Source organism: Silurus aristotelis, assembly GCF_946808225.1.
Source record: "Silurus aristotelis genome assembly, chromosome: 5".
NCBI classification, from domain to species: Eukaryota; Metazoa; Chordata; class Actinopteri; order Siluriformes; family Siluridae; genus Silurus; species Silurus aristotelis.
In genome coordinates, this window is record NC_139578.1 from 22464093 (window position 1) to 22483389 (window position 19297).

Genomic DNA, 19297 nt, shown 5'->3' on the forward strand with positions numbered 1-19297 from the left:
GGCGAACAAAATTACCCCAAGAGCACAGAAATGACTCATTCAAGAGGTCACAAAAGACCCCACAACAACATCCAAAGAACTGCAGGCCTCACTTGCCTCAGTTAAGGTCAGTGTTCATGACTCCACCATAAGAAAAAGACTGCGCAAAAATGGTCTGTATAGCAGAGTTCGAAGACGAAAACCTCTGCTGAGCAAAAAGAACAAAGATTTGTCTCAGTTTTGCCAGAAAACATTTTGATGATCCCCAAGACTTTTGGGGAAAATACTGTGGACTGACGAGACAAAAATAACTTTTTGGAAGGTGTGTGTCCCATTACATCTGGCGTAAAAGTAACACCGTATTTCAGAAAAAGAACATCATACCAACAGTAAAATATGGTGGTGGTAGTGTGATGGTCTGGGGCTGTTTTGCTGCTTCAGGACCTGGAAGACTTGCTGTGATAAATGGAACCATGAATTCTGCTGTTTACCAAAAAATCCCAAAAAGAATATACGGCCATCTGTTCGTGACCTCAAGCTGAACCGAACCAGTCCACCCCTGAATGGCTGAAGAAAAACAAAATGAAGACTTTGGAGTGGCCTCATCAAAGTCCTGACCTGAATCCTATTGAGTTGCTGTGGCATGACCCTAAAAAGGTGGTTCATGCTCAAAAACCCTCCAATGTGGCTGAATTACAACAATTCTGCATAGATGAGTGAATCAAAATTCCTCCACAGCGCTGTAACAGACTCATTGCAAGTTACTGCAAACGCTTGCAGTTGTTGCTGCTAAAGGCGGCCCAGCCAGTTATTAGGTTTGGGGGCAAACGCTTGCACACAGGGCCATGTAGTTTTGGATTTTGTTTTCCCTCAATAATAAAAACCTTCATTTAAAAACTGCATGTTGTGCCATCTTATCTTTTTACTAATATTTAAATTAGTTTGATGATCTGAAACATTAAAGTGTGACAAACATGCAAAAAATAAGAAATCAGGAAAACACTTTCACACCACTGTGTGTGTGTGTGATATATATATATATATATAAATAAATAAAATGCAATGCAATGCGTTGGGCGTTTTCTTACTCATAAGTCTCTGTGCATTGCAACTTGAAAAGTCTGGACTGAAATAACTCACTTAGCAAGTTGCATTCTCGTAGTGAAGAGCTAAAACATGTTTGCTCTGCATGAATGATAGCAACAATTTTTCAGGGGAAACACCAGCATTGCTGTATATGAGTATAATTTAAATCCTTTAACCTCAGAGAAGCAGAGCCAGCATCACCAGTATGTTCAGGATTGCATTTCAAAAATAGGAAAGACATTTCACAGTGTTGGTTTGTACAATCATCCCTCACCGCCAAGATGAGTTGCCACAGTGCTTTCGCTTCTCATTTAAAATTTACACAAACCTCAGATTTGTGAAGATTAATTGCCTTACAATGTTGTGCTTCAGCTGGCTTTTTCAAAAGTAGCTTTGAACCTGACATCAATATTGTAGGTCTCGCAGCATGTAGAAGAAAAAAAAAAAAAAAAAACTGTCAAGCTGCACCTTGATCAATGATCAGACGCTTGAAATGACAGAATTTTGTAAATGTTAATTACTAAGTACAAATAGCCAGCTGTAAACAGTTTATGCACAAGTTGATGAGATTCAGATCCACTACTTAAAAAAGCAGTGTGTATCCTACAGAAGACAGTGATGTGTACAGTGACAATACACACAAATCCGTGTGTATATCCAGACTCATTGGGGTGTAGAGAAAAGAATCTCGCAAAAGCTGGGTCTTACATACAGGTTATCGCTGACTTACAGATGTTCACAGCAGCACAGAAGATGTAATAAAAGGTAGCAGTGTCCCACCGGAGCAGTAGAATTAGATTAGTGGTGGAGAAGGAACTCAGCAATGATTCAGTGTTTGCTTCCATTCTTATCTCCGACATGACTGTTTATAAAACTTTGTGTTCAAGAAAATGGCTTTTTCAATTTCTCATAAGAAGAGAAAAGCTTTTATCATAGTTGCTGTAAACAAACCAGCAAATAGTGCAAGTAAAAAAAACAGGAAGTAAAACGGTTACTGAGAGATCAGTGTAACACTAAAGAGAATCCAACTTCCTTATAAAATAAAAAAACAAAAAAAAAGACCTTGGCCATATTAACTGAACTAATTCACTAATGGATTAAAAAAAAAATCACTTTCTGGGACAGGCCTTCACTTTAATTTCTAAATGAGCTTTTAAATCTCATCAAAATCTGTGAAAGACCTCACTCGAAACACATTACAAGTTCTTCACTGATCAATAAAGTCTTTAGCTCATTGTTTGCAAGTTGTCTCTGAAAGAGCTCATGGGGCAACATAATTCCTTTCACAGTCATTACTGCGATCAGTTGGTTTGAAAAACTCGGTCCGTTTTGCAAAAAATCTAACAGTTACAGATGATGAGTTCTTAAGGCATTCTTTCTTCTTCCGCCACCTGTTCATTGGTTGAACCCGGTGGTCCCGCCCACCACAGCACGAGTCCATTGTCCTCTCTGATGTCGCTGGATGTCATCATCCTGCTCTCCTCAACGTCTGAGTCATCGCTGTCTCCAGGCCATGGAAACTGACGCTGACCGCTGCAGGACGCCACTAATGGCATAAAAGGATGGAGACTGTGGGGAGAAACACAAAACGAAGGTTTATACACCCTAAGGGTTTCAGTGGTGCAGATTTCTAAAGTTTGAACAAACGTGTCTCTTGTTAATATTTGTTAAAGTTCTATGCATTTGGTCTATATGGTAGTTGTCAGTCAAATAGTCAGAAAATAAATAGTTATTATATAAACACAAAAACCCAACGAATCGGGATAAAGAGCTAACTATGCTTGTTGATAACCTCTGACCTCTTGTACTTAAATGTTACCATTTTCTATAAATTTCTGCAATATTTCTGCAAACAACCTGAATTTACCACCAACACATACACTAGTACAGTGGTCCCCAACCCCCGGGTCAATTGGTACCAGGCCGCATAAAATGAATACATAACTTACATTACTTCTGGGGTTTTTTTTCTGAATCTGAACGATGTTTTATTTTGGAAAATTACTGGATTCTTTCTGCCACATCTGTCTATGACTCACTCTTGATGCATGTGATGATGTCTCGGTCACATGTCTTACCTCCATCCGCTACCTTCTTAAAGGGGCTGCTCCGGCCGCTAACACACAATACCTTACCGCTAAATTCAAACCCCCAAGCGAACAAAATGAACAAAAAACACCACCGTGGATTCACGTTTATTATTATATTTGGAAAATACCAGTTTTTATGCCGGTCGTGTCATTTTATTTTGTTGTATTTATCTGCCACACCTTAATGGCCGGTCCGTGAAAATATTGTCTGACATTAAACTGGTCCGTGGCGAAAAAAGATTGGGGACCGCTGTACTAGTGGACTCATTTCCTGTCCTGCTGAAATCGTGTGCAATAACAGTCAAAAACGCCGCGTCTGAACCATCTGAACAGAATGCTTTTAGATTCCAACGAAAGAAAACAAAGCCTTTGGGATTCTACAGAATTTTTCTACATGATTAAGTATAGCTTGAGAAGTGCGATTCTGGTGATACCTGATGCCATTAGTGCAGTCTGCGTGAGCCTGAAACTGGAGCGCAGGCAGGAGCACTTCTTCATTACCATCAGGATTTGCTGTGAGCGTGTCCCATACTGACATCGCTCCCCCTGTGTCTCCACTCACAAGGTACCGGCCAGACCTGCACCAAACACGCAAGATTTAAGATACAACAGCAGCTAATAGGATATCTAAGGCACATGCATGGATGTTTTTCCCATTCAGTGCTGTAACTTACGGATCTAGGTCGAAGTAAATGCGCTGGTTAGTGTTGACATTTCTGGTTACTGAGAACAGAACCTGACCAGGATCTCTGAGATCCCAACACAGGATCTCTTGATCCTGCGAACACACACAGTTCGGTTTTAGGCTTTTATATTCAAATACAGTTCAAATGCAATCAGAATTGATTCAGTAGTTCAGTGTACAGTGAGATGTCATTTTATGATATCAGTATACATCATTATTCCATAATCTACATTGCCAATACATTAGACACTAAATATTTGTACTTGATCAGCAAAAACGACTTATTTATGGCACCTCGTGTGTGTGGACTCTTGTGTATATTAGCGCTCCAATTTCTCTGCGTGCACACGAGCACTAAACACCATCATCCATCATTAGGCTCATCTACCCCGACTCCCACACCCACCTTGCGGGCACCCGTGTACAGGTGGTTGCCATCCGGTGAGAAGAGCATGTGTGTGACTCCACCATGGTGACGTTGGGGCAAAAGAGACAACATTGATCCGTCCTCACATGAGTACAGGCCCACTGTCCGTGAATATGAACCACAAGCGTACACTGGCTGAGACGGATTAAATGCTATGCAGGAGATTATACCAGTCTGTCCCTGTTTCTTCACTAAGACAGAGAAAAATATACAGACAGGCACAACAGAGAGAGAGGGAGAGAGAGAGGGAGAGAGAGAGAGAGAGAATGGAGAAATATAATCATTACAGCATAAAAAAAACTTTATAACACTGCTTTTCATTGCGATCATGTTCCTCTTTTAAAGCCCATAACAAGCACATCAACCCCTGCCTGCTAAATTATTAGTTTAACTTTTGTAGACCAGAATCCTAATTTGGCTCCAGAGCAAAATAATTACAAACAGATCATTTCATTCCATCTCCGGCACAGCAGGTCATTTTCTTATGCACTTCATACACAGAAGGGAGTGAAGGCACTTTGAAGAGTAGCATGATCTCTCACCAACAGTAGGCCTCTGCTCACAATTCCGGCCAGGGCGGTCTGTGTAGAACACCCTGACTGTCTTATCAAATCCGCAGTAGAGCTGTGAGCCATCCGGAGAGAAACACAGCGAATGGGCCGCAGTGAGTTCATCCAGGTGGTTGTAGGGTCGAAAGGTTGCACGGAGGTTACCATTGAAAGCATCCCATATGTGGACTGGGTTGTCACGGCTACTGCTTGCGATGCTGGAAGAGGACAAAGAGGCGGGATAACTTCAGAAATCTTACGAGGAACAATTAGTGAGCTGCTATCATAAGCCTATTAGTTAAAGGAAAAATTCACAGCTGTGCAGGCAATTAAGTCCATTTTGTTCTATTTCACCCCACGTTGTTCCATTTGCTTAAGAAGCAGAAACCTAAATAGTCAGAAATGCAGAAGGTTTAAATACAGCACATTTCACTATAGCGTAATTACACAGCCGTCCATGCGAGAAACTGTATTCTCTTCTCTCATCATGCCGTTTGTTCCTGCTTGGGGAAAAGAAACAATTATGGCTGTGCACTTTTGCAGTTTTGGCTGGACCGCTTCCCAGAAAGCAAAACAAAGCAGATCCGCTTGATCGTCTCTAAGGGAGGCTTACATTCTTTGCCTTCTGAATATGAGGGAGAGATCATACTTCGGGAGCCGAGATGGAAGAAGAAACAAAAAGAAATCTGTGGTGATTCCCGGGAAGACGCAGTCAATGCTAGAGGCCTGTGTTAATGGCAAATCCCACTTTAGATTACAATTCTCCGAATGTTTCAGCAGCTTCCCCAGCATGTGTGCATGAGATCAGCACTCACAATCACGGCTAAATGTTTCCATGGTTTTCCTTTCTCTCATTCCCGCTGGCAGCCTGAACAAACTTTAGAGGCAGAGCATTGTTTTGAGAAGCTCAGCGCTCAGGTTTGATCTCTACTGGTCTTCTCCTTTGAGTGCGTCTTCCTCCTGCTCTCCTCTTCATCGTTACATCTTCATTCTGCCTGCGATCTCATCCTTGACCTCATCACCCCTAGTTTTTTGTTGCCACAGGGTGACTATATTCATGCAGTGTGTTTGATCAGACAATTGAGTAAGTATGTGAGAGCGTGGTGGGGGGGACGGGGGATGGGGGACGGGGGGGGGGGATGTATGCAGCTAACAAGCCCCCCTTCAGCAGCATTACAGCCAGCGCCTGTGACAACAGGAATCTCCTTGGAGACAGCTGGCCTGCATTGATGTCGGCCAGTCTGCATTCAAAAAAAATAATGAGGCTGTTGGGACACTTATTCGTGCACAATAACGATGCTCAATAAAAAGGGAGATGCTGTATGAGACCAAGGGTGATGGAAATGGCTGAAGAGGGAAGATAAGAGACCACTTAGATTTTTCATAATCACCTCCAGCAGCACTGTGGCCTGCCACACATGTCCAATGATGCAAGCAGAGGTTAGATTAGTGATGAAAAGTTTCTCTTTTTTTTTTTTCCCTCAATCTCTCTAGTGAGGCATTGAATTTCAAAGAGCATCTACAAAAAAATATAAAATCAGGGCAGCTGAGGGACACATGATTTGGCAGACAGGCAGATAAGAGTCATGAATTCTGGACTAGCAATAAGACATCTGGAATTATATGGTACACCAGGCTGCTTTGTGAATGAAATATGAAACACCACTGGGAGACCTCAGGAGTCCTCAGGATGTCAAATTGACGCTCGCGTGATGAACAACACACGTTTCTCAAAATATACAGTCTCTTATAACGTGCTGAACCTGCAGACTTTCTCCTTTTAGCTGTAAAAAGAGTTAAAAGTTCCCAGATTTTTTTTTTCCCACCCCATGCCATAAAGTGTAAATGACAAGACAATTATAGGGAGTGGAAGAGTGGGAAGTAATTATGCAAAGCTGCAGAGGGGCGACAGTTTAAAGGAAAAGCTGACACGGTTTTTGTCAGCGTGACTGCAAATCAATACAAAGTTCTTCTGCTTGTTCACCTTTTTCCTATAAGGAAACATTTCTATCCTGATGGTTGGGGTTTCTTTCACTATGATAGATGCTACACTGCTTCTCTTGATCAGGAAAAAAGAAAAAAAAAAAAAAAAGAAAAAAATAGAGAAGAAAAAAGAAAAGTACATCGGTCAATAAAAGACTGCCATGGCAATGATTATGGCGCATAAATTAATCTAGATCAATTCCAGATTGTGTACCTAGCTCATTTTATCTGCATCTTAATATTTCCTACTGCAAAATTGACAGATGAGGACATTTACTCACAAGCAGGTGTCTGGATCCAAAGAGCTCATCTTTGGAAACCAGCAGTAGTCATAAATGGTGTCTCCTTCACTCATTCTCAGCACAGGACTCTAGATATAGATAAACACAGGAAAATCAATTATTATGGGCTTTAAGACTTCTAGGACATTATCCGCTCTTTAATCAACCGGTGCTGCAGACTAGCGGCCTGTTGCGTCAATACGCTTTTCCACCGAGATCGTTTCCGTTAACAACCTCAGAGTGTTTGAAAATCGATATTCACATCGACATGTGCTGCATGAAGGAAAGGTTACTGCGGCTGCTTAAATAACGCGTTTTTCAACAGGGTGGGCAGATGATACACTATATGCAGTGTATAGAACATCACATAAATGCATATTGCATTTGTCCCATGACAATGTTCCATGCACATAATGAAAGACCGGCCTGAAAACTCAAAACATGTGGGGATTATTTGAACCCAAGTATCAGAAGTAAAAAGAGACACACGAGACTACTCCCTTACAATAAAATTCCAGATGATTATGTGGCATATAACAGAATTTTTCTGTCGTTCTGAAAATGTTTTTATATTTCACCACTAGAAGCTTGGTTTCCTTTTGATTATTATTTCAGTGAAGGTTTATTCTTTATGTGGTCCTGCCATGGCCACCTCTGGTTTGTTCATTCATGATCCAAATCGACATCTGGATTTCTGTAAAGCTGCCTTGCGGCGACGTCTACTTATGAAAGCACTACATAAATAAAATATATATCTAAATTATGAAATATTCAAGCTGACTGTCACATAGTGGTTCTTGGTGTGGTAAATGTTACAGTGACTTTCTAATATAAGTATTTATGCTGCAGGAAATCTGCAGTAATATACAACAGGGCACAGAGCCAGCGCTCTGGTGAGCAGTGCTAATAATCAGTGGTGGGGAACAAGGCTAGAGTTGAAGATGTATTAACAAAATGCTGCACATTTTGAGTACTAAACCCATACCAGGAACAAATTCCTGACTTTTTTTTTAGTAAGTATAAAAGCTCTGGATGCCAATGTGCACTGCTTTGCATTTTTCAACCCTGCAATGATAGACTACTGATCAAATTAAATTCCAAACTGATATGACAGTACGCATATCATCATTGCTGATTAGGCTCCGGTTCTAAATAACAGTGTCAAAATAAAAAATAAAAAAAAAAAAGATGCTGCTATGGTTTTGAGGCTGACCATCTCAGAGAGCAGATCCCAGCTGCTGCTGTAGAGCTCAGGCGGGAGATTATACACACGCAGCACATTATCTGCACTGTTCGAGAGGATACAGGAACCATCTGGAGCCCTGAGAGACAGAGACAGGATGGAAGAAAAAAATAAAATAAAGAGAAAGAGAGATAAAAGATAGAGACAGTGTATTAGGACTAGGTTCATATACAAGGCACTTTGAATGAAATGTGAATCAGCCAACATGACATCACCATCCTAAGGCTATGCTGCACTAGTTTTCATTCATACTCCTAAATCCTTGATAGCTAATCTGAAAGACATTGTTACCTGATTGAAATAGTAATCAGTAATCACCAGATAACATCTTCACGATCACATAAGTCCCTTCACAAGCAAAATTATTACTTATGTAGAAACCAATTCTAAACATAGTTTGACCCCAAATCATTGCTCCACATAATCAATGCTACACATTGTTTAATCCCCATTTTGATGCTGACTGGGGATCAAACTAATATTTCAAAGCAGAATGATGACCATTAAATTTCCCTTCTACAAATTTGTTTTGCTAATCTCAACATTGAACCAATGCTGGCTACACGTCACACTGACGGGGCATATACACGCGCCTCGTTATCAACAGTAAATTCAGCAATATGCGTGTGCATAAATTTGGTTCTGATTCTTAGTTTAGGCTGCATATATACATTTGAAATGAGCAGCCTGCGTGAATTCATCTGGACTGATTAAATTTCTAACGCATGAAAAAAAGAGAAAACTATTCTCCTGGATATACAGGCAACAATGAAAATTAATACACCAGGGTGTAATTTAAAGGAATGCACATTTAGAAACGGAACTAATGATGTTTGGGAGACATTTGTTAGTGTTTTTATGCATGATAAAAAAAAAAATCATCTAGGCAGATTTTCCCAAAAGCGTCACAGCGTATAGATCATGGTTAACTGGTACCAGGGGCACTACATTAAACACACTCTCTACCAGCTAAGTGATTTAGTTATATGGTTATTATGATCTAGTGCCGCATTGGGCGTGATGCTGGTTCTGCAGTCCAATTACAGAATTCCAGTGAAAGGCAATATGTATGTAGCACAAGGGTATAAAAGCTTCGCAATAAGAGAAACAGTGAAAATCTGCTGCTTGTTACTGTGTACATCTTAACACTTTGCCCACCATTTGCAGCCTTTGAGGTAGTTCTCTGGAGTCTGTGTGTATTCTGCCCAAGAGCCTGTCAGCATCTGGAGGTTCTGACTGAAATCCAGGCCCAGGCTGAATTCATATAAGAACAACCATAGGTCAAAAATATTACATGATGACTTTTTTTATACACAAGCTATATTTCACTAGGTTTCAAATGAAGGACAAAATGTACTTACTACTGATGTTGATACTCAGTGGGCTCAGTGTTTTCCTGCTCGTCTCCACCATCATCTGCTCTACTCTCAGTCACTGTGATTGTCTCTTCATTTTCTTGCCACTCTTCATTTCGTTCCATCAATTCTCCAGGTCTCGCTTCAGCATCTTCTGATTGACGGAACACTGTAGAACAATTACAGGTCATTGCAGTGCACATGCAAGGGAATTTAAAGCGTACAAACACTATACAGCAGTTCAGAGAAATGTTGCTTACAGAATATTTTAGTAGACAAGAATCCCTTGGATCACATGTCGAGAAGAAATGACTATTTATTGGAAATTAAATGAAATTGCACACATAGTTAACTAATTATAGTCTGTAAATGTTGTCCGTTCTGTTTTCGTTACAGTTTCAAAACGCGAACAGAACTCATCACTCATCTCAATCCATTCCACCATCATTTATTTATTTTTATTTATACATGACCATATTATACTGTTTACATGCTGTTTTTTTACACCTCTTGACTGCTGCTACTGCTGTTTTTTGCACTGCAATGTGTTTGTTTATGTATACGATCGGTTATAGTTTTTATAGTTCTCTTTGCACAGTATTGTATATTCAGAGTATACAGTGGGTTTACTGGTCGGCGCTATCTTGTGTTATGTGTATTGTCTTGTGTTGTCTGTCTGTCGGTACTGTTTTTCGTCTGCACTGGTTGCACTCGATGCCCCTAATGTAGCTTGAAAGTTCGTCAAACAAATTCAAACAAACAGAAAACATGTAGAATGATTTCGGTTATAAATAAAAATAAAAAAAAACCCTGAATAAAGCAGTAATATTTTTTGTACTAAGTGATGCCATTAGGTAGTCAGAAAAAAAAAGCTGCATGAGCAGACATTTAAATAGATTTTGCTAAATGCACACAATTCTGTGATTACACACATCAAGTGAAGCTAATTAAAATATTCAAACGTCACAAAAATCTAATTGGAGTCACATCAAACTAATTAACATAACTGAATTGACAAAAAGAGGGAGACACACAGTAATGTCACCTTTATCTTGGATTTCATCAGCATCCCGACCCTCACTAACTCCTGTTAGTGTCTCAATGCATGTATTGGTGGGACCAAACTCTATCTCCATTCCTTCACTGAGAGGCAGCTGTTTGAAAGCAGACTGATTGGTCTCTTCAGTGCAGGCTGGAGGAGGCTCAGCATAAACTGGTACATCAGCTTCTGCCTCCTGTCCTGTTCCTCCTAAACTAGCTGCACCACTGCAGGTCCCAAGTTCAGACATACTCGCACCTCTATGGCAGTTTCTATGTATAGAAGTGCGTGTAGGAAAGACCTCCAGGAAGTGATTGGTTTGTGTGTCACTATCACACTCGGATAGAAGATCGGGCCATTAGGGTAATGTTTCTGGGGATGGCACAAAACTGAGTCCTGAAGACAAATAAAGAATGTAATCAAAGGACATTATACACAAATAGATTAAAGATGTGTAACCCAATAACTGACCACGATACAATTTGCAAAGTGAAAACATACTACAAACTGCTAGAATATCTATATGACAAATACCCAAATGCTCACATTCTGATGTTGGTATAAATGCACATGAACACTGTACCTCAAATACTGACATAATATGTCAAAAAGAAAAAAAATGTGTAATGTTAATCTTAAATAGGGACAAACTTACACTTATAAGGAACATTTTATTTGGTTTTATCACCACATTATCTGTGTAAAGCTGCTTTGAGACAATGGTCATTGTTAAAAGCGCTATACAAATATTGAATTAAATACTACTACTCAGGGTATGGAAATACAAGAATTGAATGTATATACGGTTAGAACAAGGTTGCTACCCCATATATATATATATATATATATATATACAGTGAGGAAAATAAGTATTTGAACACCCTGATATTCTGCAAGTTCTCCCACTTAGAAATCATGGAGGGGTCTGAAATTGTCATCGTAGGTGCATGTCCACTGTGAGAGACATAATCTAAAAAAAAAATATCCAGAAATCACAATATATGATTTTTTAACTATTTATTTGTATGATACAGCTGCAAATAAGTATTTGAACACCTGTCTATCAGCTAGAATTCTGACCCTAAAAGACCTGATAGTCTGCCTTTAAAATGTCCACCTCCACTACATTTATTACCCTAAATTAGATGCACCTGTTTGAGGTCGTTAGCTGCATAAAGACACCTGTCCACCCCATACAATCAGTAAGAATCCAATTACTAACATGGCCAAGACCAAAGAGCTGTCCAAAGACACTAGAGACAAAATTGTACACCTCCACAAGGCTGGAAAGGGCTACGGGGAAATTGCCAAGCAGCTTGGTGAAAAAAGGTCCACTGTTGGAGCAATCATTAGAAAATGGAAGAAGCTATACATGACTGTCAATCTCCCTCGGACTGGGGCTCCATGCAAGATCTCACCTCGTGGGGTCTCAATGATCCTAAGGAAGGTGAAAAAATCAGCCCAGAACTACACGGGAGGAGCTGGTCAATGACCTGAAAAGAGCTGGGACCACCGTTTCCGGGGTTACTGTTGGTAATACACTAAGACGTCATGGTTTGAAATCATGCATGGCACGGAAGGATCCCCTGCTTAAACCAGCACATGTCCAGGCACGTCTTAAGTTTGCCAATGACCATTTGGATGATCCAGAGGAGTCATGGGAGAAAGTCATGTGGTCAGATGAGACCAAAATAGAACTTTTGGGTCATAATTCCACTAAACGTGTTTGAAGGAAGAAGACTGATGAGTACCATCCAAAGAACACCATCCCTACTGTGAAGCATGGGGGTGGTAGCATCATGCTTTGGGGGTGTTTTTCTGCACATGGGACAGGGCGACTGCACTGTATTGAGGAGAGGATGACCGGGGCCATGTATTGCGAGATTTTGGGGAACAACCTTCTTCCCTCAGTTAGAGCATTGAAGATGGGTCGAGGCTGGGTCTTCCAACATGACAATGACCCGAAGCGCACAGCCAGGATAACCAAGGAGTGGCTCTGTAAGTAGCATATCAAGGTTCTGGCGTGGCCTAGCCAGTCTTCAGACCTAAACCCAATAGAGAATCTTTAGAGGGAGCTCAAACTCCGTGTTTCTCAGCGACAGGCCAGAAACCTGACTGATCTAGAGAAGATCTGTGTGGAGGAGTGGGCCAAAATCCCTCCTGCAGTGTGTGCAAACCTGGTGAAAAACTACAGGAAACGTTTGACCTCTGTAATTGCAAACAAAGGCTGCTGTACCAAATATTACCATTGACTTTCTCAGGTGTTCAAATACTTATTTGCAGCTGTATCATACAAATAAATAGTTTAAAAATCATATATTGTGATTTCTGCATTTTTTTTTTTTTTTAGATTATGTCTCTCACAGTGGACATGCACCTACGATGACAATTTCAGACCCCTCCATGATTTCTAAGTGGGAGAACTTGCAAAATAGCAGGGTGTTCAAATACTTATTTTCCTCACTGTATATATATATATATATATATATATATATATATATATATATATATATATATATATATATATATATATATATTCACACATACATACATACACACTAGGGACAAGGTTTCTACCCCATATATATATATATATATATATATATATATATATATATATATATATATATATATATATATATATATTACCGCTGCGACCCGGGTTCGATTCCCGGTCAGGGAACCATCCCCAGCCACTCTTAGTGCCGGTCCCAAGCCCGGATAAATTGGGGAGGGTTGCGTTAGGAAGGGCATCCAGCGTAAAACATGTGCCAAATCAAACGTGCGGAGGATCCGCTGTGGCGACCCCTAACGGGAGAAGCCGAAAAGAAAGATATACACACACACACACACACACACATATACACACACATACATATACACACTAGGGACAAGGTTTCTACCCCATTATATATATATATACACACACACACACACACACATACACACTTTTTTTGTGGAGAAACAGAACGTATTTCTGTTTTATAAATAATCTACAAAAAGAGAGAAAGTTTCAAGACGTATAATTACACACAGTATTGTGTATCCAGGAGCAGAAAAGCAGAACCACAGGGAAAAAGGTTGATCTTCTCGGTCTTTAGAGCTGATCTAAAGCAGGCAGTGTTTCACATCTGGCAGTGGTTTCACAGAGATGTCAGGAAGAATAACTTGAAGAATATTAATTACATCTCAGAGGATTTAAGGAGACAAAAGACAGTCCAATCTTCACGTTTCAACTTTCAAGCTTCGAAGGACAAACGTTTTTTTTTTTTTTTTTTTTTTCAGAGATTATCACAATCACAGGGAAATGTCAACTAACTGTTTAACTATTTGCCCAGAGTTCAGGGTTCTGTACATTTGTAATGAACTAAATATTATTTACAATCCCATAACTGAGGAAAGAAACGCGAATTCCATGTATCTCATGTATACAACCAGGAAGGAAAGATGCTCTTGCAATTCTCTCGCCCGCATCTATAACGTATTCAACTGTTTCTTCCACAACAACTTGTGAATGAAATAAAATGATAGGAAAAGAAATACAAATTTAACGTCACCTGCTCGAAATTTTTGTCACGACCTGCTATCCGTCACTTTCCTCCTACTGACCTCCTACCAGCTGTGTTACAGGCACAAACACAAAGCTTCTGTCTATATATCTTCAACTCGAGCCAATAATATCTCAACCCCATGTCGCGTGTTTACACTCACAGTGCGCCGCCATTATTAGAACCGAAAGTGCGGTACAAATCTCGCGAGATTTGCGTTATTGGGGGGGGGGGGCTGCACTACCCGGTTTGTCCACAAGATGGAATAAACTGGAAACAAGTCAGCTACAGTGAAGTGAACTCGCTTTCTTGATACAGCATTTATTTACACCGGAAGTGTAGGAAATAACATCCATTACATGTAGCTGACGGAATTAATTAGCTCATAAATCTACACTATTATGCAACTTGAGTCCATCATTTACTAATTCAAATACCAAAAAAGGAAAACCAAACCCATGCACTTAACTAAACTGGTTCATTGCCAACCACTGTTTGTTTTTGTCTTTTTTTATGTAAGTTCTTTATCAAAATAAACCAAAATACTGATTTAAAGTATTCTAAAGTATCTAAATATACAGCCCCTTCAGTAAGGCCAATACTTTTGCAAAACAATATATAAATAGAACGGAATAAAAAGTCAAACGTTCTTGTAATTTTTTGTCACATTGCATGGCAATGGATAAGCATAAACCCTAGTTCCTTATGGAAATAACCCCAAAAAAGATAGTAGACCTTCACCCGGGACTAATAGACAACTATAAATATGAACAAGAATAATATAAGGTACACAGAATTCAAATCTTCTATTTTTTTAAGTGATCAATAACACTAGAACATGGAACTGACAGGTTTCTCGCTGACCACTATTCCCTGGTAGACTAAATACTTAAATACAGTTCATAGCTCTGAAGGTCTACTCTTTCCCAGATATGATCTCTGGGGCTTTTCTCTATAAATTACATCAGTTCAATTAAAACATGGGAGAAAAGACATTTTGGAAAACAGGCATAACCAATAAAACAATTTGGAAAAAAGTATACTAATAAAAAGACGGTCAACCCAAGATTGAGCGTTTTGAAGATTATAAAACACATGACTCTGTTCCCACTCTTTGACTGTCCACATTGGGTCAGGAGTCTCAGGATCTTGTTCTTGGTAGGCAGGTGTAGAATCCGATTTGGCCTTCTGCTGTGTTGTAGCCTGCTCATCTGCAATTTTGTGTTTTAAGGTTTGTTCTTTTTCTGCTCATCATGGTTGAAAAGCGTGCTTATTTACGTTACAGTAGACTTCCTCTCAGCTCAATTTAGTCGGGTCATTCTCTTCTGAAGTCTCTTAACAATGAACAATGTGTTTCAGCCTGGGGGTTTATCACACCGTTATGTGTAAAATGGTGACTAAAGACTTAGTGAAAAGCCCAGATTAGCAGTTTATTATATATTTAAACCAACCCATCTGATCCCAACAATCATACCTCAAGTAAAGGCACAGAAAACATTTTCATAGTCTGATGTTCATTGTAAATATTACATAAATGAGCAATCAAATTTTGTTTTTGAACTCGAACCACAATGTATTTAGTGTATAGCAAAAAAACTCAAGAATTGGTCTGACATCTTGATACCTTCAGATGGGAGTGTTGAGTAAGAAGCTGTAACTGTTGATCATAAAAGTCATAAAAAAATTTTTTCACAGTTTTGTCTGACAAAGTGCAAACAAGCTTTTAGACTACTAGTTTATTACGCAAGCTTTAAGTTAAGATATTATTTGGCTTTTGAGTTGCTGTTTTCTGCAAATTCAATCGTATGGCTTCAGTGGTGAGATAATCAAGGACATAAGCAGGCCCATTTCCTGTTTGGCTTCCTTGAATGCTAGAAATCATCATGCTGCTGAAAAGTTTAGTGCTCAACTTATTTTATTTTATAAACTGAGGACATTATGTTCATCTACAAAATAGCTTGGCACATCCAACAAACATCCATATTTCATGTTCTGCTTCTTTAACTGTCAAGGGTGGTGAAACGACAGATCATTGAGACTTTGCTTAATGCACCATTGTTTTTGTAAGCATTGTCTGCTTTCAGCAGTGTTTCTCTATTAACATCCAGTTCTCCAATATTTCTTGGATATTCAGGTATGTTTGCAGACATATCATTGACCTTTAAACATGAACCATTTGTACGTGTGTTCTAGAACTTTCAGTGGGCTGTAAAGTCTATCTAATTTGTGGTACTCAGTATTTATAGCCTTAGTTCACGATAATACTACATGTAATTATATCTATCTATCTATCTATCTATCTATCTATCTATCTATCTATCTATCTATCTATCTATCTATCTATCTATCTATCTATCTATCTATCTATCTATCTATCTATCTAATTTAAATACATTTATATATTTTATAATAGTTAAAAAAAAAAAAAAAAAAGTTGCAGATCGGCAAGTAATAATGCACCACCAATAAGACCGTAACAGTCATCTGATTCACAACAACCACATTGTAAATGTTTTAACTTTTGCATTAGTAAATAATTAATATATAATTTAATTGCTCTGAAATCAAACAAAATCCAGTTTGTTTACAGAAATCTCTAAACAGAAGTGCTCTCATATATATATATATATATATATATATATATATATATATATATATATATATATATATATATATATATATATATACACACACACACACACACACACACACACACACACACACACACACTATATACAGTGAGGAAAATAAGTATTTGAACACCCTGCTATTTTGCAAGTTCTCCCACTTAGAAATCATTGAGGGGTCTGAAATTGTCATCGTTGGTGCATGTCCACTGTGAGAGACATAATCTAAAAAAAAAAAATCCAGAAATCACAATGTATGATTTTTTAACTATTTATTTGTATGATACAGCTGCAAATAAGTATTTGAACACCTGAGAAAGTCAATGTTAATATTTGGTACAGTAGCCTTTGTTTGCAATTACAGAGGTCAAACGTTTCCTGTAGTTTTTCACCAGGTTCCTATTTTCACTGCAGGAGGGATTTTGGCCCACTCCTCCACACAGATGATCTCTAGATCAAGCAGTTTTCTGGCCTGTCGCTGAGAAACACGGAGTTTGAGCTCCCTCCAAAGATTCTCTATTGGGTTTAGGTCTGGAGACTGGCTAGGCCACGCCAGAACCTTGATATGCTTCTTACAGAGCCACTCCTTGGTTATCCTGGCTGTGTGCTTCGTGTCATTGTCATGTTGGAAGACCCAGCCTCGACCCATCTTCAATGCTCTAACTGAGGGAAGGAGGTTGTTCCCCAAAATCTCGCAATACATGGCCCCGGTCACCCTCTCCTTAATACAGTGCAGTCGCCCTGTCCCATGTGCAAAAAAACACCCCCAAAGCATGATGCTACCACCCCCATGCTTCACAGTAGGGATGGTGTTCTTGGGAAGGTGCTCATCATTCTTCTTCCTCCAAACACGTTTAGTGGAATTCTGACCCAAAAGTTCTATTTTGGTCTCATCTGACCAAATAAGTATTTGAACACCTGTCTATCAGCTAGAATTCTGACCCTCAAAGACCTGTTAGTCTGCCTTTAAAATGTCCACCTCCACTACATTTATTATCCTAAATTAGATGCACCTGTTTAAAGTCGTTAGCTGCATAAAGACACCTATCCACCCCATACAATCAGTAAGAATCCAACTACTAACATGGCCAAGACCAAAGAGCTGTCCAAAGACACTAGAGACAAAATTGTACACCTCCACAAGGCTGGAAAGGGCTACGCGGAAATTGCCAAGCAGCTTGGTGAAAAAAGGTCCACTGTTGGAGCAATCATTAGAAAATGGAAGAAGCTAAACATGACTGTCAATCTTCCTCGGACTGGGGCTCCATGCAAGATCTCACCTCGTGGGGTCTCAATGATCCTAAGGAAGGTGAGAAATCAGCCCAGAACTACACGGGAGGAGCTGGTCAATGACCTGAAAAGAGCTGGGACCAACGTTTCCAAGGTTACTGTTGGTAATATACTAAGACGTCATGGTTTGAAATCATGCATGGCACGGAAGGTTCCCCTGCTTAAACCAGCACATGTCCAGGCACGTCTCAAGTTTGCCAATGACCATTTGGATGATCCAGAGGAGTCATGGGAGAAAGTCATGTGGTCAGATGAGACCAAAATAGAACTTTTGGGTCATAATTCCACTAAACGTGTTTGGAGGAAGAAGAATGATGAGTAACATCCCAAGAACACCATCCCTACTCAGGGTTCCTACAGATTTCTTCAAGTTAAATTCAAGTCTTTTTAAGACCTTTTTAAGACCATTTATATAAAAAATTAATACCTATTTCACGTCCCTACCAGCAAAGAAAAACAAAATCCTTGAACTTATTTAATAAAACATTTATTTTTTAAATTTGGAATGGGTAAAAGATAAGCCAAGCAGTGTGAAAAATAAAAACATTTCAGTAGGCCACAAGAAAGTTTGCCGAACAATGTTAGGTTGTTTTTTAACATGAGCTAGCTACTTATTCCATGCTGGGAATATGGGGAACTGAGAGACCCCTGAACAATAAACATCAAAAATCAGAACTCAACAATAAAAAAATTAAATTAGAAAACACAGTCAACTCTTTAGCTCAGGGCAGCAATGTCTTTATCAAGGACAGCCAGTTCTGTCAACTTCTCCTTATGGCCTCTCTGCAAGAGGTTGGACCTGGAGATCAGGTCAGCCATCTTGCTTCCTGCCTTCCTTTCAGCCTCCTCAGCCAGCCTGTACGCATCCCTAGCCAGACCCAATTCACACTGGGCCCATCCATTGAAATGGACACCAAGTCCCTGAAGTTCAGTCTGTCCATACATTCCTGAGAAAAAAAGAGTTGCATTTGATTACTCAAATAAGAGGACTGGATGAGCACATATTGTTAAGGGAAATAACTAATTGGTCATGTAATATTGCAGTTACAGAAGAGTATATGCACAGAAGTTGAGTCTATCAATATAAATTAATGAGCTTTTATAGTAAAAAAAAAA

General features: G+C 39.4%; 1 protein-coding gene across 1 annotated transcript; it reads right to left on the reverse strand.

Moving 5' to 3' along the window:
* Nucleotides 1-1899: 1899 nt before the first annotated feature.
* On the reverse strand, nt 1900-14457 carry wrap53 (WD repeat containing, antisense to TP53). The gene is made up of 12 exons (XM_083541495.1): nt 14274-14457; nt 13751-13847; nt 10723-11112; nt 9684-9846; nt 9481-9576; nt 8293-8401; nt 7080-7168; nt 4810-5033; nt 4247-4458; nt 3830-3933; nt 3590-3733; nt 1900-2634 (listed from the first exon to the last, which is right to left on the reverse strand). The coding sequence occupies exons 3-12, from the start codon at nt 10964-10966 to the stop codon at nt 2430-2432; spliced, it is 1590 nt and encodes a 529-aa protein (XP_083397621.1). The 5' UTR covers nt 10967-11112; nt 13751-13847; nt 14274-14457; the 3' UTR covers nt 1900-2429.
* Nucleotides 14458-19297: the final 4840 nt, after the last annotated feature.

What these genes read in the sequence shown, in the direction of transcription:
- wrap53 (XM_083541495.1), bottom strand. Translation starts at nt 10,966, where the DNA reads ATGTCTGAACTTGGGACCTGCAGTGGTGCAGCTAGTTTAGGAGGAACA. An exon ending in TTGGATCCAGACACCTGCTT is followed by an intron (nt 5,034 to 7,079) that starts GTGAGTAAATGT and finishes GTCCTCTTCCAG; the next exon opens with CATCGCAAGCAGTAGCCGTG. An exon ending in TGTACACGGGTGCCCGCAAG is followed by an intron (nt 3,934 to 4,246) that starts GTGGGTGTGGGA and finishes GTGTGTTCGCAG; the next exon opens with GATCAAGAGATCCTGTGTTG.